Raw genomic sequence first — 26,962 nt, 5'->3', positions numbered from 1 at the left:
GCCGAACCTGGGTGGTGCTTCCCAGCTAAGGTTGCCCCAGAGCCCAAGGCCATTGCCAGTGGGGCCCATGCTGTAACTGCTGCCCCTTCCCCCTCCTTCCTTTCACCAGGTGGGAAGGGTGATGGGGGGGAGAGGGTGAAACTCTCTTCTCCTAGTCTGATTTGGGATGAGAGGGGTTAACCCTCTTGGCTGCAGGGAAGGAGTGGGGGCAGGGGGTGACCAGGGTTGTAAAGAGGAGTTTCAAAACTCCTTAATGATCAATCACAAAACCTCCAGAATCTGCAAAGATGGTTTTAGCTGTTCTAACTTTTCCCTGTAGCCTCCTAGAAGGAGGATCCAGGGGTGGAGAGGGAAGGGAATAAGCCTCAGGGAACCAAAAAGCACCTGCAGTTTTCCCAGTTTCCTAGCACCGAGAGAATTGACAGAATTGGGCATATGCTTCCGGATAGGTCATCTGTCCTTGTCCTCTTTGCTACAGAAGGTGTGCCCATGGCCTCAACCTGAACCACTGGACCAGGACCCTGAGAGTGTCAGGCAGAGTGTGAGACAGCCTCATAACTGTCTGCCCAAAAAGTACCTCCAAGCTTTCCTAGGTGCTTGGAGAGCAACCCCACTGAAGGAGATACGGGGAGGCTTACATACCTTCCATTCTTGGCTGGAGAAGAGCTTCAGATTTGGTTCCCTGTACTGGCAACCAAAATGTTGAGGTTCAGGGAACCATATGTTGAGGTTTAGGGGTGCTGGGACCCCAAAATAGCAACATGCAGGTCCTGCCCAAATGAATTCCACCCAAGCCTTCTTTCAGCTAAAGAAAGTTTTATTAAAGATCTGCCATGTTAGCCAGACTCTTAAGGAATCTAAGTATTTGCATCGCTAATGCAAGCAGGCCAGATTTTAAGAATTAGAGCCGGATTTTAAGTTTCTTGAAGAAAGAGATTGTCTTTTGCTCCTTTTTGTATCCCCAGTGCTTAGTATAGTTCCTGGAACTTTGTAGGTGCTTAGTAGATATTAATTAATTGATTGATTGGACTTAACTCTGCCCTATACCTTTCGTTACTGCCTGGCAAATCAACTGTGCCTCAGCACTCTTCAAGCACAAAGCACTCAGATAGGTAGAGACACTGTTGACACCTAGACCCCAGCAGAACCTACTCCAGCCTTTATTTATCATTACTGTACCCAGAAAGGTGTGTGTCCAATCTAAGTTCCTCTCAGAGACTGGATTTGGAGAACTGCCATTAGAACGTATTGCCACATGGCCAGCTTTATCAAATCATCTGAAAAAAACAATGCTTCAGCTATCCCTAACAAACGTCCACACAAGGCTTCTTGCCTCCAGCACCAGTCTAAGACCAGGCTTTTAGATATCAGGAACATTTTATAGTACATTTTTCCACAGGTACAGTATCTTCTGGTTGTGCTTCTTGGGGTAAGGCAAAGGAACTGGCATTAATTTTGAATTCAGTAAGACTTAGCAACACAATTACCAGGTATTTACCAACCAGAATGCACAGCCCAGACTCCCAGACTGCTTCTATCCCATGTTCGTTGGCATCTGAGAGAAAACAGGCTTTCACCATCCACTGTTATAGCAGGACTCTGAATACTGAGTCACATAAATTAGTATTACCCCTGTGCTATGGCTTAACACTTCCATCTCTTTATTTCGTTTATATCAATAACTCAAAATCATTCTCTGCTTAGGCCAAAAACCTACTGATACCAGTCCCTGTCTTCCTCTTTGCCATTCTCTTGCATTATTACACCTAAAACCTCCATTCTATAGTTAGATTCCTCTTTGTTTCCAGAGATTGTAGGTGGCACTGTGAATAGAGCACTGAGCCTGGAGTCAGGAATACTTGAGTTCAAATCTAGCCTAAGATACTATATATTTGGCCTTGAACAAGTCACTTAACCTGGCTACCTTAGCTTCTTCGTCTATAAAATTGGTCAAAGATATTTCATTTGAATGATGAAGTCAGAAACCAAACCTGCAGAGAATTGGGAAGATAGTGAGAGAAAAAGAAGTAGGTGCTTGGAGAGCAACCCCAACTACAGAGCAAGAAAGGAAGGGAGGGGAAGGGAGGCTTACAGACCTTCTGGTCTTGGCTGGAGAAAAACTTGGGGTTAGGCAGTTTCCCTGTATGAGCCACCAAAATGTTGAGATTTAAGGATTTAGAGGTGCCGGGACCCCAAAATCACAACAACATAGAGGACAAGGATGGATGCCTTATCTGGAAGTGTATGTCCAATTCTGTTAATCTCTCGGTGCTAGGGAACTGGGGAAAACTGCAGTTGCTTTTTGGTTCCCTAAGGCTTACTTACCCCCTTCCCTCTACACCCCTGAATCTTCCTTTATGGAGGTTACAGGGAAAAGTTAGAACAGCTAAAACTATCTTGGCAGATTGTGGAGGTTTTGAATCATTAAGCAGTTTTGAAACTCCTCCTTACAACCCTGGTAACTCCTTTCTCCCACTCCCTTCCCTTGAGTCAATAGGGTATCTGTTAATCCTTCTCATAGGAGAAAAGAGTTTCACCCTTTACCCCTCACCTTTGATTTCACCCTCCCCCACCTGGGAAAGGAAGGAGGTGGGAAGAGCAGCTACAGCATGGGCCCCCCTGGCAACAGCCTTGGGCCCCAAGGCAATCTTTGCCTGGAAGTATCACCCAGGTTCAGCACATCCTGCTCAAGGTAAAGATGCTAGCCTCCGAACTTGGGTAAGCACGCTCTTTTAAATTTGTGGTTTTAACTGTTTGTGATGAGATGTTGATTCTCTGTGTAAAGTAATTTGGAAATGAATTTAACAAAATTGAAGTCATCTGATTGGTAATGGGTTTCTTTCAAGTTTCAGTTATGTCAGTTATATCAGTTATGTCATGCAACTTTTCATAATTTGGTTACCACTAGGCTATTGTTGGTTATTGTTTTAATGTGTAAACTAGCCAAAAAGCTTGTTGGGTTATGGCTTGCTGAGAATTTTCAAGTGTATAGAAATCTCTAATGATTGACTTTTTACACCAGGATAAATTTAAGTTTGAGATGTAAATCCTGGAAAAGTTTTTCCTAAGCTGTGATTAGTGAAACTTGCTGTTTGAGTAAAAGCTCATGGGACCATAAATGATTTTATTTTGAGTTGTCTGATGGATCATAATAATTCATCGATAATCAATAATCCACCATCTGAGAGAAATGCCACAAGCTACTCAGAAAATGTGATACTGGTGGGAAGTCAGCATCAGGAAAAGCTGAGAGGACAATTTTAGCCTCAGTCTAAGATGGGATCCTCCTGGCTCAGTTTCCCCATTATGTTTCTTTAAAAAGGAATTTTACTCACCTGGCTACTCCTAAGTCTGGCTATGAGGTGGATTTGATACTTCATGGTTGGAAAACTGAATTACCTGAATTCAAACAGAGCTTAAGGATGTCATATCTGGGCTCCTCACTAACACCCATTTTACTTATTTTGCCATCACCAGCAAAAAATAGGTAGGATTACCTCCTACCTGGGAGGTGATGCTATAGCCCTCAACCAGCTAGCCCATCATAGGACTCCTGACACTATGGAGGCAATGTGCTTTGTGTTAACAAACCCAGAGAAAATAGTAATACTTAGCCCTCCAGTACCACCACTAACCCCAGCTTGATGAGTATTAAGGAGATAATAAAAAACTGACATATATTAAGGAGGAACATTCACAGCATTCCCATTCTATGCTATCTTCTCTAGCAGATTGTCCCTTCCATCATCCCTACTCTCTCACTTATCTTTAACCTTTTCCTATCTACTGTCTATTTCCCTGCTTTCTACAAACACACATCCTAATCTCAAAATAGAAAAGAGAATGGAGTCTACCAAATATAAGGTGGTAAGCTTGACTTTGATTTTTGGCCAAGTTCTAAGACATTAGAACATTAAGAGACCTGTGTCTGTTTTTAGGCATCAGGGAAGGAGCTAGTAATTAGAGAGAGACTGAAGATTAGAGAGCGAGTGGGGATAATAATAGGACAGTCTGCAGGAGAAGACATGAAGAGGATGGTATCAAGGGTAGATTTAGTGAGGTAGAGATTTGCCTTGGAAAGAAGGGCCATTTCTTCATTTGAGACAGTAATGAATGAGAATGTAGTGTGGGAACACATCTGAAGTAGTGTTAGATGAGAAAGAGAGGACCGGGAACTCTTGGTGCATGGCCTTATTTTTTTCTATGAAACATGAGGGCAGGTCCTCAGCAGAGAACATTTGGGGAGCTGGTGTCATGGAAGGTTTGAAGAGAGATGAGAAGGTTTGGAACAGCTGCTATGATGAGTGGTATAGAATCAATTTGAGAAGAGTAAGGTTTGCTATTGTGAAGCCTTGCTACTGTGAGGGCCCAGATGAAATTAAATAACATGAATTTGTGGTGGGCCTAATCAGTATGGTTTCATGACTTTTTTCCATTTAACAACTTGTAAATAAGAGGGAAATGAAGTGAATGCTGGGTGAATGCTAATCCACTTTTGGGGTTTGGAAAGGTATGATCATAGGTAAGATTTAAAAGTAGAAGATGGTATAGAGTTGAATTGGTTCATCAAAGAGTCAGGATTTTCCTGATAGCCCATATTATAATTCTGCCATTCATTATATCTGGCCTGTTTTGTCCTACTTTCATCTTGATACAAATGCTCTCTACCATGCTGCTTTTCTCCTTAGGTTGATGGGTTTCCACACAAGAGGTACCTCTCCATTCCCATATTCTAATCCCACCCAATTAAGTCAGATTGATACTTAGATCATATTTATATCTTCTTCTTATTAAAAATCTATTGCTCACCTTCCACATATTGATGTAAAAACATCTATACTCAGTAGTATCATTTCTCCATCTCTTCCCAGTTGTGGTCATTGTCTGTGATTTACTAAGCATCTTTACTTTACCTTTTGTTCTCTACAGTAATTGGTTTAGCAGTTGTATCTGGGTACTTTTCTCCATCCTTTCCCACTTTCAGTTTAAACTCTCTTAATATGATTATCAGGTCTTCAGATATAAAAATTCTTCCCATCCCCACACCCTTCTTTTGTCATTTTACCATTTTATTTGGCTTATAAATCTCACCAAAATTTTGCTAAGAAATTGATTTAGATGTATGACTTAGAAGTACCACAGTGTTTTTGAACAAGGTGAGAATTGGAGAGCTATATAATAAGCATTTTAGAAGTTACCTGTGATCTGTAAGGCATCTAATAATGGTCAGAGAGTCATAAACATAAATCATTTTCAAATAATCTTTCTTAGCATATGAGGGATATACTAATTTTGACTCACAAACCACAACTGGTTCTTAGGAGAAACTCATCTAACCCTTGATAGCAGTCTTAGCCAGTTAGAAAAACAAGATAGCAAAGAAATTTTTCATGGACCTAATTAGATATACTCCTGGTCAAATATATTTGATTCCATAGTCCAGAAAGTTGAATCTCATTTCCTGAGATCATCTTCTTGGTGACTCCTTTACTATGTAGTTTTTCCCTTTTAAGGCCCTTATTTTCATTTGGCAGTGGGGATAAAAGTATTACCCAGAGATAGTAAAGATTCCTTCATTTTCCTGCCCAGGACTTCATAATCCCTAGAGTGTTTCTAGATTCCTTCTGGCAATATCACTTGTTCCCATATGAATCACCATTTTTCAAGTTTGATAATTCTCCTGAAACTGTCACTTCCTGAATGCACATTCCAAATAGAAAGCATACTTTCTCATTAGTCATGTCAGGGTCATGACTGTATGTTTTAGGAAGAAGTCATTTACTACCAAGACACATTTCTTATTTCTGGGGCCAGGAATGGATAATCCCCCTTATTTTTCTGTGGATTACAAGAATCTGCTTCCTCCTCAGCAGAAACAGATTTGCCTTCCGTGGCCAGAATCTCACACCTATTAAATAATTCCATTGCTTAGAGACCATTTTGCCTTTCTTCTTTAGGGTCAGATTCTTCTATCTATTTCCTAACTACCTGTCTCCTTAGTATCCTTTTTACCTTTGTTTTCCTCTTTGGTCTCAGCTACCATCCTATAGATAATGGGTTGTGGTTGCAGAGGCAGATTTAGGCTTGATGTAAGGAAGATACCTTCCTATCAATTAGAGCTATTAAAGTTGGAGGTTGTGGTTTGGGGTTTTTTTTTATTTGTTTTTTTGTTTTTTGTTTGTTTTTTGGTACAAAATCACCAGTGAGACTAGAATGATGTATTAAGAGAAGGCACCATCATGTTTATTACATTACCAAAAACTAAAAATACAGTAAGGACAATTTTTACTGTACACAGCTTACAGAAGGGACAAAGGGGAGGGGAGGAGTGTGTTGAGCAGCCAGCCATCCCTGTGAAGAGGGACAGGTCAAAAAATCTTAGGTGAGCTACTACATTGGTCTAATATTCAAGACCAGAGCAGTAGAGTTCTGGACCATATTATTTAATTCACACCTAACTGATTTCCCTCTAAAATATACTTAAAATCTTTAAGGTTTACATCTATTCTCTATCTAGAGAAGAAGTGAAAGGACTTTCTGTTTTCCTGCTGCCTTCTGCATGTCAGTGGAATTGAGTTCAGAGTACTATTGGAGGGCTTCAAGCAAGGGCTTTGTAGTCGCTTGTCAGGTATATTTTAGATTGTTGTTCAAGTACATGTTGGAGAGCTGCTATTCCTTCTAACTGAGATGCTATGATATGAGCTCTGAATCAATGATCATTTTTATTGCCCTCCATACCCGCTAAAATTGAACTCCCCTGTTTTTATGACTTTCCCTAGCTACTCTTAAAGTATGCTTCCCATTTACTGTTCATGTTTGCTCTGATCTGAGTTCAAGAGACCCTGCTTTAAAAGCTGCTAGGGTGTTTTTAGTCATGAAAACCTCTCTTTATAGTCATCCCTAGTTATACGTAATTTGAAAAAATAGGTATCTGTATAAAGAACTCTCAGATGACTGTCTCTCCATGAGCTTTCATTTTGGCCTATGTTAGAAATTTCCTAAGTGTCTGAAACTGGCATTACTACCAACTCTCTTGTTGCCTCCTTAAGTGTGGATGTATAGGAAAAATTGAATAATATTGTATCTACTCCATAACCTAACTTTAGAGATGAGGGAAAATTCATGTAAGATATTATATATGTGGAACATTAATCAACTTTTAATATAACTAAATTTGCATAATGTACAATCATTGAATTATGTTTAACAAAGAACAACTACACTGAATAGAACATGATAAAAGTAGAAAATGCATACAGCTGTTGTATAAGTGAACTGAAGTGCTGTAAAAAGTTTAATCAACTACACAGAATAATTTTATTTAGTACCTACAATAGAAAACTAGGGAATTTAGACCTTGAAAGTGTATTATAGACTTCTGACTGTGAGTGTGGTATCATAAAAATAGTATATGAATAAGATTGTTCCCCTAGCCAGGTGAATATGGATTGAAATGTGGAGCGATTAGAAGTAAGAAATCTTCTAGAGGGCAGTGATTATATATAGATTATAGTTGTGGAAATGAAAATGAAAGACTCAATTCATATGATCATCTTAAAGGAAAAATCTTTGAAATTGGATATTGTGGGGTGGAGATAAGGAGAAGAATTAAATGCTACTGTGAAGTTAGAAAGCTGGAATCAATATAATTTAAGTCCCTTGTATATGTGATAACTTTTTGATGTGTTACTCTTTGAATAGCTATGCTAACATATTGAAAAGTTAATTGATTACTGAAAAACCAGTCATTCTACTGTATAATTTCATCACAGAAAACTACATTCTTTAAAATGAACATTGAAGACAATGAAATGCACGTCCCTCCTTTCAGAATAGAAGCAGAAACTTGTATATACTATCTAATTGGTTCCTGTAAGTTGGTTTTGCTCAACTTTTTTATTCTTTATAAGAGAGTGCTCAGTGCATGTTGTTTGGGGCAAGGAGGTATACCTAGAAATGACTGTAATGTTTAAAAAAGCTATATGTAAAACATTTTAAAAAAATAAGCAAAACTAAAATGAATGCTGAAAAATAAATTAATGTTCATTGGAGTAAGAAAGAGGTGTTCTGACAACTGTGATTTAAATAGTTGGTTGCTTGTTGTCCTTCCTTTTTGAAGAGAATCAAAATGACATTGCTATGCTAGAATCAAGTTACAGTGCATCCGACTGGCTGATCAGACCAATACAAGCTCAGAATGTTCTACCACAGGTTGGGCACAAGTAGTCCACATGAATATTTGGGATGGATTCTCTAAATTTGTGCATCTTGCATTTCTTTTGAGCTATTTCAATTCTGCTTAGCTTATAGAGCACAGCACCTTCTCTAATGAGGGCACACTGTGCTGGTGTCTCCCATGTTACACAATCAGTTCCAGAGTTCTTAAGAGAGACTCTGAGAGTGTCCTCTTATCACTTTTTCGGACCACCATGTGAGTGCTTGCCCTTTGTGAGTTCTCCATAAAATAATCTTTTTTGCAAGTGTGTGTTTGGCATTCAAACAACATGGCCAGCCCATTGGAGTTGTGCTCTCTGAAATAGAGTTTGAATGCTTGGCAGTTTAGTTCAAGAAAGGACCTCAGTGTCTGATATCTTATCCTGCCAGGTGATCTTCAGAATCTTCCTAAGAAAGTTCAAATGGAAGTGATTCAGTTTCCTGGCATGGCTCTGATAGACTGTCCAGATTTCACAGGCATGCAACAATGAGATCAGCACAGTGGTTCTGTAGACCTTCAGTTGGTAGTCAGTCTAATACCTCTTCTCTCTCACACTTTCCTTCGGAACCTAGCTCTGGCAGTGGGTTGTGTCAACCTCATTATCAATGTGTACATCCCTAGAAAGTATACTGCCAAGGTAAGTGGACTTATCCACAGTATTCAATACTTATCCATTTGCTGTAACTAATGGTTCCATGTATGGATGGTGTGGTGCTGGCTGATGGAGCACCAGTGTTTTCTTGGTGTTAATTGTTAGGCCAAAATTAGCACAGGCAGCAGAGAAATACTTTGTTGCATCTCAGCTTCAGAGGCTGCATTGAGTACACAGTCATCTGCAAACAAAAAATCATGCACCAACACTCTCTCCACTCTGGTCTTGTCTTGTTGCCATCTCAAGTTGAAGAATTTACCATCAGTGTGGTAGCTGACCTTAATGCCATGTTTATCCTCATTGAAGGCATTTGATAACATGGCTGAAAACATCATGCTAAAAAGCTTGAGAGCAAGTGCACAGCCTTGTTTCACTCCATGGATGACCAGGAAAGTTCGAGAGCATTGTCCATTATGCAGAACTCAGGCAAGCATGCCATCATGAAATTGATGTACAATACTGATGAACTTCTCCAGGCAACCAAATTTTGACAATTTTCCGTAAGCCCTTGTGACTGACAGGCTTTGATCAGATTTACAAACATTGTGTACAGACTTCTGTTCCGCTGTTGGCATTTCTCGAGCCACACTGGCTCTCAAGTAGATGACCATCTTCCAGGTGAAGGAGGAAGAATCTTGCCTGCAGTGACTAAGAGAGAGATCCCCCTGTGATTGTCACAGGACAGTCTGTTTCTTTTACTTTTATAGAGATAGATGGTGGAGGCATCCTTGAACTTCTCGGGGATAATCTCCTCTTGCCACATAATCCAGAAAATTTCAGTCAGCTTTTGTATAAGCAGTGGTCCCTCACCTTGTCAATCTCAGCTGGAATAGAATCAGCACCAGGGGCTTTGCAACACGAATAGAGCCTAATGGCATTCAAAACCTCCTTTTCAATTAGAGCACTATGGAAGTGTCAGCCCATCTCTCTAGGATCATGTTCTAATCGCTAATCAATGTGACTCCATCAGTGCTGAGTAGTGCTGCATCAGTACCATTGGTCTTTGGCCCATAAATAACCTTCAGGGCATCATCAAAGCACTTCTAATTGTTGCTATCAGCATAAAACAATTTCATCTGTCTTATTGAGCTAAGAATCCTGCATCTCTCTAACTTTTGCTTGTATTTTATTTTTGATGGAATTAAATGCTGCCTTAGAGATGGATGAAGTATCCTGCTGATAAACCCTGTGGAGTTCTCGTTTTTTACTTCACAGCTTCTGAATTTCCCCAACATTTTTGTCAAACCAGTTTTGAAGTATGTGAGTGTTCTGACCCAGATGATCAAATACAGTGCTGTACACCAAATCTCTAAAAGCTGCCCACTCCTTTTTTGCTCTGCTGTTGCCAACTGAGGGTTGGCCTAACTTTCCCTCCAAGTTAGAAATAAACTGTTCCTGCTCAGAAATGCTCTAATCTATTGACATTAATTCTTCTGGTAATCATTTTGCCTTGGGTCCACTGCTTTTGTTGAATGTGAATATTTAGCTCGGGAGAGGATAAGTCTATGATCAGTCCAGCACTCTGTGCCACACATTGCCTTCATCACTCTCACATCCTGTCTGTCTCTTCTCCTTACAATCACATAGTCTGTTAAATGCCAATGTTTGCTTCGAGGATGCATCCATGAAGTTTTATTGCATTTAGGTAAATGGAAGACAGTGTTGATGATGAGAAGGTTATGATATGTACAAGTCTTCAGTAGTAAGTGACCATTGCTGTTGCTGTTTCTAACTCCATTCCTCCTAAAGACTCCCTGCCATGTCTGGTGGTCTAAGCCTGCTCTAGCATTAAAATCACCCAGAATTATCGGTTTGTCCTCTTCTGGCACATTGATGAGAACAGTCTCCAGGTCTTCATAAAATTTTTCTTTGACATCATCAGAGAGCATAGGCACTGATGATAGTGGCATGGAGTTTTCCTGCAAGTGACAATCACATTGTCATGAGCCTGTCGTTTACTCTTTTCGGTAGGCATGCAAGCTTGTTGACTAGATTAGTTTTGATTGCAAAAACTACACCAACTTTACAGTGTTCCATCTTACGGTAGCCTCTCCAGAAAAACATGTATCCAGCTCCATCTTCAGTAATCTGGCCTTCATTTGCCGGCCTTGTTTCACTTAGAGCTGCTATTTGAATGTGATACCTGCTGTCTTTCAGGTCTACTGGATTTTGTGTTGTCTATAAGTGTGCACATATTCCATGTACTGATGGTGAGTGGAGTCATCTTTGTAGAAGTTTTTGTACATTTTTTTGTGTTTTGACTTCAGGGTGGAATCCCCACTTGACTTGGTAATCAAGCCAGGGTTGGGTTAAAAGACAATTTTTAGGGCACCTTTTCCAGACTATTCCTCACATCAGAAGATGAGCAGTGTGATCCTTAAAAGGATGCTCAGACACCCAAGGGGACTGCTGAATCCCAGTGAGAAGACCCTATGGCCTGGGCAGAGTTGTGACTACAACTCCCAATGTATGCACACCTGCTGCTAGTCACTTGCCTGTCACCACAGGATTTTGAGATAGGTAACAATGGCAAAATTATATAGATTTTGTCTTTTGATTCACGCATAAATTGGATTTAAGTGAGGCAGAGTTGCATGAAGTCGTCAGCCTCACTCTTTGTTCCAGAATCATCACAGTCCAGTGGCATGACCAAGTCAAGACAACTAGTGATGGCTCAAGATCCAGTAGATGACCTTGGTGTCTTCAATATCTAACCAAGCTCTAAGCACTTCCCAGCACCTGCTTCAGCTGTCTTCATGGCCATTGGAACAAATTGTTCCCATCTGCCCATTCCACCAGGAATGCTTCGCATGCTTGGGGTGGACTAATTCATCGACTGGTTTGAGACCCCTTGGTTATCCTCAACTTTGTTTAACCCATTTGCTGAAACAATTTACCAAGGCGTGGCTGCTGTACATGCTACAGCTTCTTGGAGCCACATGTGAGAGTTAGGTGGATCAGGTGGACACCAAAGGTGGAAAGTAGCCATGAAAAGGGCTCAGCAGCTCTCACACCAGAAGTACTAGTCTTCCCTGAACACATGCTACACCCTGATTTAAATAGTAAAGAGAAGAGGAATGAGTTAGGGAGTTCAGTAGAAGCTGGGGTCATAATAAAACTACTCCTTGAAAGGACAGGAATATCAGCTCAGACTAAGCCAGCAACAGAAACTGAAAAATTAGAAGAGTCTCTTGAGCAATAGGAGCATACTGGAACAGCTCAGCCTAAAGCTGGGGTATAAATAAGGCTGGAATTAGACAATAATATAGACTTTTTTGAGGAGCCATTGTAACTAAGACCTAACACAGGAATAGTGGTGGCAGGGAAGCTCTTTAGATAGTTTTTTTTAAGTCCTGTCTTAAGAAAGGCATTCTTTTTTTTATTTTTTAATTTATAGAATAAAACAAGCATCTAGTACCTGAAACAAATAACATTGAACTGTTGCTTTCTGTCTATACCTTGAGACCCTTGATAGAAAGGTACTACATTAACTTGGTGGAAAGAGTTGATTCAATTGAAGAACAGGAAATATTTTAATTAAACAGTAACTTATCAGGTACAGACCTTATTGATAAGGTATGAAATCATAATTACGGAATTTCAGAATTGGAGAGAAATTGAGTGACCATCTAGTCCAACCCTACCCTGAAAAGGAATGCCCACCACAGCATAAATGATTGCCATTTGACTTTTACTTCAGAACCTTCTATGAGGGGAACCCTACTTCCTCCCTAGTTAGCTATTTCATTTTTGCATTTGGGGGAAGTTTTTCTTTATGCCAAGCCTAAATTTGCTTTTTTGTAACTTCCCATTGCTCCTAGTTTGGCCCTTGTGGGTTCAAACAGAATAACTCATATTCCTTTTTCATGTAGTTGAAGTCATAGATCATGTTATCTCTAGGCGAAACATTCTCAGTTCCTTTAACCAATATGGAATGAACTCAAGGCCCTTCACTATTCTTAGTGGTTTCCACCGCATGCTCACCAGCTTGTCCATGGCCTTCCTTAACTGATGTGCCCAGAACCGCATACTGTAATCCAGATATAGTCTGACTAAATCAGAACATCATTTCCTTATTCCTAGAAACAGTGTCTAACGATGCAGTCCATGATCATAGTGACTTTTTTGACTGCCCTGTCATATTGTTGTCATATTCAGCTTATAGTCCTTTAGATCAATATACCTGGAGATGGCCCTGGATACAGTGGGAGACCTTGGCCTTTTTTAAGCTAAGGTCTTTAATAGAGCTTAGTTTGACTGAGACAATGCCATTCAGTGATTAAGGCTAGGTAAGAAAGGATGCAAAAAATAGCCTCTTTTACCTAGTTCTAAAAAAAAAATCAATCTGGGAGGGGAAGACCCTCAGGGTTTCTGGCCAAAATAGAAACAATTGCTATTTACATTCACTCAGAGCCAGTCCAGGCCCAGACAATGACCAAGTGGGGCTTGGCCTGGAACCTATTGTTGACCAATCAGTGAGAGCCAGTGATTTGGGTTTAAGGCTTAGACCTCAAGAAAGAAATCTAGCTGGTAAAACCCAAGATATCTTGTAAGATTTCAGACACCAAAATTTAATTCCTTTGGACAGAGCACCCCCAGGAAAGGAAGTTAGGAAGTTTCAGCTGAGTCCCCAGTGGGTCAGCTCCTGCTACTCACAGAGGTGGTTTGTCCTTAGTTCTCCAGATGGCTCCTGAGGAGAAAGTGAAACTGGTGACTTTGTAGAGCCCTCTCTCACTTAAATCCAATTTACTTGTATGTCATGGCATCACCTCCTGATCTTATGGTCCCCAAAGGACAATGAACAGCAATAGTACACTAAAACCCTTGGATCTTATTCAGATAAACTGTTGTCTAATCATGCCCCCCCAGGCTTATTTTTTTGAAGTTTTTTTTTTAACTTAAGATTTATTTTAATTAAATTTGTTTTAGATTTCAGAGTTTACCTGTCAAGATCTTTTTAGATCCTAAATATCATCCAATCTATTGTGCGTTCTTTCCAGCTTTACGTTGTCTGCTTATTGGATAAGCCTGTGGTGCATTGGAAAGCACTGGATTTGGAGTCTGAGACCTTGATCCAAATCCTGGCTCTGCCACTTGCTACTTATATGACCTCAGACAATTCACTTAACATTTCTAGGCCCCAGTTTTCTTTTCTATAAAATGAAGATGTTGGATTAAGTGGTCTATAAGGTACATCCTACCTCCAAATCTATGATATTTATTATCTGTAACTTTATCCAGATTATTTATGAAAACGTTCAGCAGCACAGAACCAAGCCAGAACTCTTCTGAATTGACGTGGAACCAACTCTTTGAGTCAAGCTATTCAACCAGTTTTGAAGTTTTCTCATTATACTGTCACTTAGCCCATGACTCCCTCTTTTCCACCAGAATATCAAAAATCTTGCTAACTATATCTATAGTATTCCTCTGATGTACTAGTTTTTGTAACCCCTCAGAAAAGGAAATAAGATTAGTTTATACTGATCTGTAATTAATGAAACCATGTATCTCTTTGTGATCACCACTAGGTTTCCTAGATGTTCTTAAACTATTTACCTTACTAAGAACAGAGGAAACATGACAGCTTTTATTTGAATAATTTGTGGGAAAAGGAAGTAGAACTGAAGAGTTCTAACCTTGACAGAGACATAATAATAAACTCCTAAAGATTTTTTTTATGCCACGGAGAGGAGCCCAGTACCTTTCTTTCTACTTCTGGGAAGACTGCACTGAAGAAGAACCTGAAGATAAATACATTGCATTTCTGTCTAGCCTGCTGATAGTCACATGTGTGTATGTGTGTGTGTGTGTGTACATATATAAATAAAATCACATGTATTAGGGAAGGTTGGTAACCCACTGAGTTCAAAAAGTCAGTAAGAATACCACAAATCTGTTCACACTCCTCTGCTTCTACAGTAGAGTGTGTTTACCATTTACTTATTACTTTTGTTAGATCTTTTCACCATGGAACCGTGTGATTTCACTTAGTTTCCCTTTCATTCCTATTCTAACTACTAAATGTGAACTTTCAGAGCAAAAGCTCTGAAGCTTGAAACTCTAAACTGGGTAGATCTGTGTTGATTTTAGTAATAAGTTTTATGATAGGAAGTGGGCACTGGAGGTCAAAGAAGACATTAGAGAAAGCATTAATTAAGTTAAATTAGTTCTGCAGGTAGGTTCCCTGGTTAATTGGACAGTTAATCAAAGATCTGGATCCAAGAGATACTATACTAAGACACAAGCAGTAGGGGCTATTTGTCACACTTGGTCATGCTATTGATAGTAATGGAGAAATTGAAAAGAGAGTCTTGTTTAAGGGATGAAGTAAGTTCTGTAGAGCATTCAAGTATAGAATGGAAGAAGCCTGAAATATAAAACTAGTTTCAAAATATCCATTGTAGGTTTCAGAAATGTAAGAGACAAGTTTGAAATTGGTGGGTAGTTAATTCAAAATCCCACAGGCTCCTAGTGAGGAGAGGCCTGAGGACAAGGCTAATACTGTTTATGCCTTCTTTCTTTTCTCTTAGTTCTGCCCATTTCCCAGGCTCCTGCTTCGTCTCAGAAGGGAAACCCACGAGACCAGGAGATGGCAGCTGCACTTCTTACAGCTGGGTTCCAGGTGAGCTATGGTCTGCTGTACTCCTCATTAAGACAGTGTAGCTGCTACTTGATTCTTTGTTATAATCCTGAAGCTTCTAGTGGGTTCTACCTAGAGTATTTACCCTAAATACCTCTTCCCAGAGAGATCCATTCTGGTTTTCTGATGGTCACCTTTTCTGTTTTTCTCCCTATTTCAACCCAACACTCTACCCATTTCATCAAATATACTGTCTTCCTTTTTGTTCTACACTGATTCTGCTAGTTCATTTCCTTGCTCTGGGTTAGAGTAGTGGGACTGTACCTTTTAGGGGTAGACCTAATAATAATAGACCTCAGTGGGGATTTTGTGTCGTTCCAGACTTTGGTGAAGATCGAGGACATGGCAGTGTCTCTCATTCAGGAGGAGTGGGGACTTCTTGATCCAGCACAGAAAGACCTCTGTAGCGATGGCAGGCCAGACAATTATGGCCACGTGTACTCCTTGGGTAAGGACCAACAGAAGATTAGCATTTTTTAAAACTTTATTGACTTATTCATAGGATAGTAGCCATGAAGTGTAAGAAGGACTCAATTGAGTTTAGGCTCAGGTAACTAAAATATTAAGACCTTGAAATAATATGTTATCTCATTTGTTGCTCACAACAGCTTTTGAAGTAGGTGGTATTATTCCCATTTTACAGATAAAGAAACAAGCTAAGAGAGATTAAGTGACTTGCCATGAGTCACACAGCTAGTAAGAGTCTGAAGCAGGATTTGAACTCAGGTTTTCCTGAATCTCAAGCCCAGTACTTTAGTCACTGCCTAGCTTGCCTGCAACGTGTCTTTTTTTTTAAATTAATTTATTTTTAGTTTTCAACATTCACTTTCATAAAATTTTGAATTTTAAATTTTCTCCCCCTCCCTCCACTCCCCCCACAACAAGATGGTGTGCAGTCTGATATAGGCTTTACATATACATTCATATTAAACATTTTCACAATAGTCGTGTTGTAAAAAAGAATTAGAACCAATGGGAGGAACCACGAGAAAGAAGAAACAAAAAAGAGAGAGAGAGAGAGCAAATAATATGCTTCAATCTGCATTCAGACTCCATAATTCTTTTTCTGGATGTGGATAGCATTTTCCATCATGAGTCTTTTGGAATTTTCTTAGATCTTGCATTGCTAAGAAGAGGTAGGTCTATCAAAATTCGTTATCAAACAATGTTACTGTTACTGTGTACTGTGTGCTGGTTCTGCTCACTTCATTCAGCATCAGTTCATGTAAGTCTTTCCAGGTTTTTCTGAAGTCTTCCTGCTTGTTATTTCTTATGGAACAGTAGTACTCCATTACATTCATATGCAACAACTTGTTCAGCTATTCTCTAATTGATGGGCATCCCCTCAATTTCCATTTCTTGGCCACCATAAAAAGAGCTCCTGCAACATGTTCTTGCTCTCTTATTCCAAAGGACATTTTGTTACTTTTGGTTGGAAACAAATAAATTTGTTTTTTTTCCTTAGTTCTTACCTTACCCATCTTCCCAGTTCCCAGATAGATATCTGACATGGAGATTTCAAATTTTATTTACTGTTGTTTGTCCTTTTTTTACCTTTTTTAACCAGTCTTGACATTTTCCCATTCTTACTACCTTTGCTAGATCTTCTTACCATAAATGACCCATAGAATTAGCAATTCCTTCATTCCTTTAATTCTTGATATTCTTCCTCCATTAATTATTCAAACCAAAGTCCAACTTATATCTTTTCTCTCTTGAGCCTTTTACACCTGTAAAGATCATAGATTTAGAATGAGGAGGGGCTTGAGATAATCTAATTTAATCACACAATTTTATAGATGAGGAAACTGAGGCCAAGAAAAGTTAAATGACTTGCCCAAGGTCACATAGATAATAGCTGGAATTTTACTACAAAAATAATTTTCTTTTTTCTACAACATTCTGCCTCCCATTGGGCTCAGCATTAAGAAAGACGAAAATAGAGAAGCCAAGTCACTCCATAAGCCAATGGGGTAAAAAAAAACTTTTTTATAAGATGGAGTAAAAAAGATGATACATTTTTAGTCAAGTGACCTGGGTTTGAATTCTGGCTCTGCCGAGCTACCTGTGTGACATTGAAGGAAGGAAATAAGCACTTATTAAGTGCCTACTGTGTGTCAGACAATGAACCATTCACTTTGGTTCTCACGATAAGCCTGTGAGGTAGGTGCTGTTATCCCCATTTTACAGATGAAAAAGGTGAGGCAGGCAGGTTGATTGACTTGACCAGGGTCGCACAGCTAGTAAGTGTCTGAGGCTGGATTTGAATTCAAATCTCTGATTGCACCTCCAGTGCTCTAACCACTATACCACCTAACCTTAGATTAAATAATTTCTTCCTTTCCTCACCTTATCTATAAAACTAGGGGCTTGGCCTAGATGACTCTGATTACCTTTACAATCCATTCAACCTCTGTTGGTTCTGTGCCCAAGTCCCATTATTTGACTCATGGTACCACCTAGTACCTTTTCTCATTATTCAGCTTAATTGTGGGGTCTGAAAAGGACCTCTGAGATTGTCTAGCTTATTCCCTCATTTTATAGGTAAGGAAACTGAGGTCCAAGGAAATGAAGTGAATTACCCAGAGTCACATAACTCAAGTGACTCAAATCCAAGTATCTTTTCTTCATAACAGTCATTTTCCTTACTCCTTTGTGTTGCTTTTGGAAATAGCACCCAGCATTTCTTTAGGATTTATTATTTTATTTGTTTTGTTTTTTTTAGTGAGGCAATTGGGGTTAAGTGACTTGCCCAGGGTCACACAGCTAGTAAGTATCAAGTGTCTGGTCTGAGGCCGGATTTGAACTCAGGTCCTCATGACTTCAGGGCCAGTGCTGTATCCACTGTGCCACCTAGCTGCCCCCTAGGGTTTATTATTTTAAAAGAGTTTATGATTAGACACTAGAGGAGACATACAATAATAACTTAAAGAGGAAACTCACAGAGCTCTTACGAATGAATGAATCCTTCCCCTATATGCCAGGTATGAGAAATAGAATGTTCTTTTAGTTACCCTTTTTTTCCTCTTCCTTATGGAATGGCATATGTCAGGCCTTGTTCTTAATGAGAAGTTAATTATAGTTCTCTTTGTTTGTGGGTTTGACCTTGCAGGTATGGTTTACAGGTCAGCCTCTCCAATCTACTTCTTTCAACCCTCAGGTCTGAGAATAGAAACCTAGGACTTGAAACAGACAACTCTTTTCTGTAGTCTCCCCAATTCACGGGGCCAAGTTTCTCTCACTTTAGACTTACCAAGTTGCATTGTAGTAACTGGTTCTATCCTATGTGGTTATGTTAACTTTATACGTTTTGCACTAGTTTGGCACCAGTCCCTGTGCTTCCAGAAGTCAGAGTCATAAGTAAAAACCTCCATGCCCTTTCTGGGCTTCCAGCTTGAGCTTCCCTCCTAGACTGATGATCTCTGTTAGTCTGACCATATACCTTTTTGGTGGCCTGACCCTAGCTCCCCACTTATTGGCAAGAATTAGATGGTAGATTCTTCCAAGAGCCTTTGAACACCTGATGCTTAAAGACTTCAGACCCCAACCTGGCTACATTGCTCTGAGCATGCTGAGCATACTTCTTCCCACCATCTATCCACTGTTCTTTTCAAGGGAATGGTTTTTTAGGTTCCAGCTTACAGTTAGAAAACATTCTTTTTTTTAAATTTTTTATTTCTTTTGATTTATCAACAATCACTTCCATATGCTTTTGAGTTTAAAATTTTTCTCCCCCTTCCTCCCCACCACCCTTCCCAAGACGGCACACAATCTAATATAGGCTATACATTTACATTCCTATTAAACATATTTTCACATTAGTGATGTTGTAAGGAAGAATTAGAACCAAAGGAGGAACCACCAGAAAGAGGAAACAAATATCAAAAGAAGAGAAAAAAAATAGCAGTTCAACTTCCGTAGTTCTTTCTTTGGATGTGGATAGCATTTTCCATCACAAGTCCTTTGGAGATGTCTTAGATCCTTCTATTGCTGGGAAGGGTTAAGTTTATCAGTATTAATCATCACACAATGTGCTTGTTATTGTGTACAACGTTCTCTTGGTTCTGCTCACTTCACTCAGCATCAGACCATACAAGTCTTTCCAGATTTTTCTGAAGTCAGCCTGTTCATCATTTCTTATAGCACAATAGCATTCCATTACATTCATATACCACAACTTGCTCAGCCATTCCCCAATTGATAGGCATCCTCTCAATTTACAATTCTCTGCCACCACAAAAAAAGCTGCTATGAATATTTTTGTACATGTGGGTCCTTTTCCCATTTGTATGATCTCTTTGGAATATAGCCCTAGAAGTGCTATTGCTGAGTCAAAGGGTATGCACATTTTTATAGCCCTTTGAGCATAGTTCCAAATTGCTCTCCCAAATGGTTGGATCAGTTCACAACTCCACCAACGATGCATTAGTGTTCCAGTTTTCCCACATCTTCTCCAACATTTATCATTTTCCTGTTTTGTCATGTTGGCCAATCTGATAGGTGTGATGTGGTACCTCAGAGTTGTTTTGATTTGCATTTCTCTAATCAATAGTGATTTAGCATTTAGAAAACATTCTTAAACAGTACACATTAACAGAGCATCTGTCATTCTTCTAGGCTCTTCCTATTCTTCCCTCTCCCTTTCATGCTAAGATGAGAAAGATAAGATCTAGATGAACAATTAGGAATGGGTAAATACATAGAATTACTTTTGTCATTTTCTTTGATTAACTCTGGCTGGGAGCTTTGTCCTCCCTGTCTGCTAACTCTACATCACTGTTGTCTCCTGATATTTTTACTTGAATCCTGGTATTTTTACTTGAAACCTGGTACTTCCTTTCCTGAAATGTGTTACCATTTTGCTGTCAAGCCCTGGACTCCTAATACATATGCCATTCAAATTTTCCTATTCCTCTTCTAACAATCTCTTCTCTCCCATCTCAGGGGATAGATGCTATTTGCTTTCTTTGGTTTGTTTCAGGTGGTGAGACCAGGAGTGAGAACAGGGATTTAACTCAGAAACAGGTAATATCTGCTGAAATGGAACCAAATGGAGAGAGAACTGCCAAACGCAATGGAAATGTTCCTGAGAGTATTGACCATGGACAAGCTAGTGAATATACGGGCAGGTTAGACCGACGGCGAGGAAACCCCACCACCGGAGAAAGACGACATAAATGTGAGGAATGTGGGAAGAGCTTTGCCCAAAGCTCAGGCCTTGTACGACACTGGAGAATCCACACTGGGGAAAAACCTTATCAGTGTAATGTGTGTGGTAAAGCCTTCAGTTACAGGTCAGCCCTTCTTTCACATCAGGATATCCACAACAAAGTAAAACGCTATCATTGTAAGGAGTGTGGGAAAGCCTTTAGTCAAAACACAGGACTTATTCTACATCAGAGAATCCACACTGGGGAAAAGCCCTATGAATGTAATCAGTGTGGGAAGGCTTTTAGTCAGAGTGCAGGCCTAATTCTACATCAGAGAATCCACAGTGGGGAAAAACCCTATGAATGTAATGAATGTGGAAAAGCTTTTAGTCATAGTTCTCACCTTATTGGACATCAGAGAATCCACACTGGGGAGAAACCCTATGAATGTGATGAGTGTGGAAAAACTTTCAGGAGGAGCTCACACCTCATTGGCCATCAGAGAAGCCACACTGGGGAGAAACCCTACAAGTGTGGTGAATGTGGGAGAGCATTCAGTCAGAAGTCAGGCCTTATTGAACATCAAAGAATCCACACAGGAGAGAGACCCTATAAATGTAAAGAATGTGGGAAAGCTTTCAATGGGAACACAGGCCTTATTCAACACCTGAGAATCCATACTGGGGAGAAACCTTATCAGTGTAGTGCATGTGGAAAGGCCTTTATTCAAAGGTCGAGTCTTATTCGACATCAGAGAATACACAGTGCAGAAAAATCTGAATCTACATAATATGTATGAAAGCTTTCAATTACAATTCAGGCATTATTCAACCATTAGAGAATTAGATGCCATCCCTCAGAGCCTAGAAGAGTGCTTTGCAACTAGTAGGGTGCTTAATAAATGTTTGTTGAATTTGAATTGAAACTACACTGGAGAGAGTCCCTGTCATTGTTGTAAATGAGTGAAAAGTTAGTCACTGTTATAACCGTATCTATTATCTAGTATCATAGAATTCACATGGTATAGCCACATTATACTAGCTCTTCAGAGCAAGTTGGGCAAAATTTACTGATATTTTGACCCTTTAAGTAATGGGACAAAGCTTTTAAGTTGCCTGTTTATTCTCTGAAATTGAAAAATGTGTTTCAATTAGCTGCTTATTTACCACCCAAGGAATTTAACTGTGGTTCTGGTCAAGTAGCTATGGATTTGAGAGCCACTACTACTTCTTTCACCACTGCATTTTGTCTTTCTCATTGTTTTCCTTCATGTATCTTTGTTGAAATTACTGTCATGTGCCTAATTGGATGTATAGTACTACTTTAGAATATCATGAGGCTTCATGAAAAACTTCAAGCTTTATAAGACATAGAAAAACTTTGGAAAAATACTTAATCCCATCATGCTAATATATCCACATTTTATTGTAAATGCTTCTGTGATTGTCTCCACTGTTTGTGAATTCTTTATTGCTATTTGAATTCAGAATGCTATATTTTAAAAACCATACCCAAAGGGTCTTTCTTTTTGTCATGTCATTTATTGACTCCTTTGGATACACAAACCAATATTATGTCTATTACTTTTGGTGAAGTCATCAAAGGAAGTGAAAGCAAAGTAATTATGGTAAGAGTAATTTAGAAAAATAGGTGAGCAGAAACCTTTGCCTAGTTTTTCTGTCCAAGTGAATTTTATTTTATAGCTCCCCCTGCTAAACCCATGCCATGCAACACTAAGGATGCCACAGACTGGGGAAAAACAGAGGCTCAAGATAAAATATTTCTAAAGAATATACATTTCTTCTGGACCATTATTTCTGTTCTCTGTCATGTTCTCTATTATCCAGCTTGTTAATTGGGTTGTTTGTCACTACCCTGGATTTAACCTCCATAAATGACATAAGCAGCTGGTACATACTGTTCTTTTTTTTCTTTGTTTCTGGCTATTAACTTCAGTGATTTTAGCATCTGTTTTGATAACCCAGGCATAACCTCAGTTTTAAAGGTCCTTTCTCTCCTGGACTATATTGACCTCCATCTCTACTCTCCATCAGGCAGACTAACCACCAGGGACACACCATGAACTTGATGATCATAATTCTCTGCTCGCAGAGGTTTCCAGGATATGAGGTGTGACTATAAAATGAGAGGTTGATATTTTAAACTACCATACCAGAAATCAGGAAGCCATATGGTTTTTCCAGTGATACTATTACTCCTCACGATTTCCTTGGAACTCCTTATTTGTAGTTAGCTTCTGAGCCAATTTAAAAGTCATTCAAGAAACTCATGCCTATTACTAATAGTTTTAACTCAAAATTTTTTCTAAAATTGTATTTTCCAATTTGATAATCCCTTTATTAGTAGCTTGGATACAGACTCCTCTGGGTTGTTTTTGAAAACCAGATACCATCAATCAAAAGATTTTCCACTTGTAAGGATATTAAAAAGCATGTGATATGGTATCTGAATGTAATTCCAAAGGAATCTCAAGGAATGCTTTGAGTATTTACTTGGTTGGAATGATTATAAGGTCTTCTAATGTAACTACTTTAAAAGGATAGCAATTATTTAGAGGTATATGAGAAGCAGTATAGAATAGTAGATAGAATGCTGGACTTGGAGTTAGGAAAACTTAGCTTCAGATCTTGCTTCTGACAGTAATTTTGTGATGCTGGGTATGTCACAAGCAATTATATGTGACTTAATCAGTTCCCTTGGACACATCTACATCATAGATGGGTTGTAATCTGTGGTAGTGGAAGGGACTTTTCCCTTCCAAAGCAAGAGTTCCCTACTTAACACTGACAAAATCAGATTCTCATATGTGTTTGTTTTTTTAATCTCATAACCTTATAGGTCATATGTTATAGTAGATCAAACCTCCTCCTTTTACCCTGCCCCCCACTAAAATCTCCCATGTGACATCTTTATGGCACCCTTCCTTAATTAAATTTCCCCCCACCAAACTGTGTTTTTGAGTATTATATTTAGTTTCAGCTCATATTGCTTGCCTTCTACACTGACCCTTCTCCGTTAGTCACCCAATACCTCATTATCGAAATCTTTAGCCCTTCCCCCTTCCTCACTTCCCGTCTCTTAGTCCATTGTAATATCCAGCCATAGATAATCCCGTAGAAAGCTCCTTTCAGATATATACTTGTTAAGTAATGATTTAGAAAATTCCAGAACCAAGCCTACTCACTAACCTACTATAGATTCTTATTCTTCTTATTCTTCCTTAGTTTCCTTAAGATATAGATTTTGCTTAGGACATATTTTGTGTACAGACATGTTCCTTAGGGTGAGATTTCTGATGGACAATAAAAACATCTTTGATGTGGACTCTATCATGTCTCTTATCCCTCCCCTTTTCATTTATTCAACAGACATTAATTATGTGCCTTCTGTAAGGAGACCTCTTTACTAGATTCTAGGGGAGATTAAAAAACAATTTAGAAAATAGTACTTGCCTTCATGGAGCTTACATTCTAAAATGTTACAGTTATAGTTAGGGGATTTCAAAGTTGGAAAAGACCCAGGGGCCATCCTCAATCCATTCTTGACCAAGAGTGCTTTTTAAAACATTCCCAGCAAGAGATTGTACAGTCTATACAGATATCCACTAATGAGTAATCTACCTCCTTAGACAGGCACTCCACTTTTAGATAGGTTTAATTGGTTGGGAGCTTTTTCTTGTTACAAGCCTAAATCTGCAGATTCTGACCATTGTCATAGTTCTTCCCACTGAGACCAAGCAGAAAATGCCTAATGATGCTTCTACTTAACAGCCCTTCAGATACTTGAAGATAATTATCATGGTCTTTGAAAGATTACTAACAGTGACTCATCACCCATATCTGGCAGTTTTTTCCAGTATCTTTGATGTGTAGTTATTTGGAACAGATAACATTCAGGAGCTTTCTTATTGTATTCTTACTTAGGATGTCAAATCCTTATTAGGCATTCAGCCTTTATGCACCTTGATGGAGAAAATAAAATCAAAGTAAGAATTAATGAATTTATCCTTTCCAGTCTTTTCATCATCATCTAATCCACTCCAAGACTAGGCCTATCCCTTCTTTGATACTCTAACGAAACCTAAAAAAAAATTTCATTTCTTGCTTATCTAGAAGCTTATTCTGAGCTTTAGTCCTCTAGTCTCTATACTTTATAGCATCATGCCGTGTTTTTTATTCATCCTGTTTTCTACCAAAGCTAGTCCACATTTTGCCTCTTTTAGACTCACCTTACTCCTTGAAATTTGTGTGTCTGTCTGTCTGTCTTCAGAGTTTTATTCTGTGAGACCTTTCCACCCTTTGGGGGCTTACCCTGTCGATTTGGGCCGTGGGACTTTTTCTATTCTTGCTTTGAACCTTTCAAAATCTGCCAAAATCTAGAGTGCATTTTAAACTTAGCAACCTTCTTTGCTGTCATAAATTCTAAAATGCTTCTCATTGTTTCTTTATTGATAAGAATCAGGTCCAAAACAGTAGTGTCCCAGTCTCTCTCTATCTTTCTCTCCTTCCCCGCCCCCCCATCTGCTTCTAGAAGGATGAATGCCAAAGCAAAAATTTATTTGGGCAGTGAGAGAGCTCCAGCAGATACATAGATAATCAGAATCCTGAATCACTATAGTATGTTCCTGTGTTCTCTTTCTTGAACTCCTTATTTAGTTCTCCTCATCCTGTCCAGGTAGGTCTATAATATACTCTCATGACAGAATTACTGCTGTTTCTCCCTCTGCTGATCTTCACCCAGATGCTTTCAAGTTTTCCCACTCTGGTTTTTGGAGTTCATCTTCTTTATATTTAATACCACTCTGTACCCTTTTAATCTCTTCTGTTCTTTTTCAGTAAAGTATTCTAGAACTATAATCCAGGCATAGGTCTCAGGCCACAAAATCTTTCACTCAGGTCTCTAGTTGACCCTATCCCTAACTTGAGACCATGGGTTTTATTGCTTAAATTTTGCTTTCTGTGAATTATTCTTCCTGTGTTATAATTGCTGCTCTCTTTGGTAGTTTGCTTTGTAAAAGAACTTAGGCAGTTTTCTCCCTCCTTTTTTAGTTTAAAATCAGTTGTCCTCCCTTCCCAGTCAACCACCAACTGTCATGACGTATAACTGCTTTTCCAAAACCACTTGTTTTTTTATTACAGTATTACAATATATTAAAATCATAATATTTTGAAGTTGTAAGGGATGGATTACTCATTTTACAAGTGAGGAATCTGAGATCCACAAAGGTTAAGTGCCTTGCCACCCAACAAAAATTAAATTTCTCTGTTTTACATTTAGGGTAAGTCTTAGGTCTGTTCGGGATGAGGTGAAAAATACAAATCTTTGTCATTTTGTTTTTCTCTGTTAAGAGGAAATATGTAGAGCTGTGCCCATAGGACATGGAGTTTAGGAGAATTACTCTGCATAAATAAAGCAATTACCTTAAAACATCTAATGTTCCTCTCAGTTAAGGGGAAGTGAGATATGTTGAGCAAAGTGAATGAAAGTGGAGGTTTTGTCCTCAATATAAGAGATGGAAAAAAAAAAGAATTGACAAAAGTTCTAGTTCACCCACTGGCTGAAATATGAAGAACCTTCTCTTAATCCAGTTACTTCTTCCAACTACAATCTTATTTCTCTTCTACTCTTCTTGGAATGGAGGAAATAAGCATTTATAAATGCCTTCTATATGTCAGATACTGTGCTAAGTGCTTTACAAGTATCTTATTTGATCTTCACAACAACTCTGGGAGGTAGGTGCTATTATTCCCATTTTACAGTTGAAAAACCTATGTTGGACAGAGGTTAAGTGACCTGCTCAAGGTCATATAGCCAGTAAATGTCTGAGGCCAGATTTAAAAACAAGTCTCCCTCACTCCAACATTCTTTCTGCTGTGCCACCTAGTCACCTCCTAGTTTCTTAAATTGGTAATAACCTCATTTCTTTGCTATCTTTTCTGCCTTGTCAAATGAGTTATCTATTCCTCTTTCTATTTTCTTACTAAGTCCTTGAACTATAACTCTGCTTCCATTCTCACCACGTAGGTGTAGTCATTAAAAATGATCACTAATGCCCTGACCAGACCAAAAGGTCTCTTTCCAGTTTTCATATTTCTTTGCCACAACTCCATCTAACAAGTATGATCACATCTTCCTTAAAATTTCTTCTGTAACTATATTTCCATGGTTCTTCTAACATGTTCCACTTTTTTTTGTGGGTCTTTTCCCCCAACCTTTGAACTCTGGTTATCAGGGCTTAATTTTTAAGCTTCTGTTCTTTACCCTCAATACCCATTTCTTCA

General features: G+C 39.0%; 1 protein-coding gene across 2 annotated transcripts in view; it reads left to right on the top strand.

The window, feature by feature from the left end:
• The window catches only part of ZKSCAN8 (zinc finger with KRAB and SCAN domains 8), a 54,257-nt gene extending 27,864 nt beyond the window's left edge, over positions 1–26,393 (top strand). For both annotated transcript variants that reach the window (XM_027850267.1, XM_027850266.1), the window contains 3 exons: positions 15,401–15,492; positions 15,832–15,958; positions 20,492–26,393. In XM_027850267.1, coding sequence (XP_027706068.1) covers positions 15,401–15,492; positions 15,832–15,958; positions 20,492–21,450 — 1,178 coding nt within the window. In that variant the 3' untranslated portion in view covers positions 21,451–26,393. The remainder of the gene's footprint in view (positions 1–15,400; positions 15,493–15,831; positions 15,959–20,491) is intronic.
• The last annotated feature ends 569 nt before the right edge of the window (positions 26,394–26,962 follow it).

This window comes from Vombatus ursinus, unplaced genomic scaffold, assembly GCF_900497805.2.
Source record: "Vombatus ursinus unplaced genomic scaffold, bare-nosed wombat genome assembly UNPS02008996.1, whole genome shotgun sequence".
NCBI lineage: Eukaryota > Metazoa > Chordata > Mammalia > Diprotodontia > Vombatidae > Vombatus > Vombatus ursinus.
This window is presented reverse-complemented; position numbering and strand designations above follow the sequence as displayed.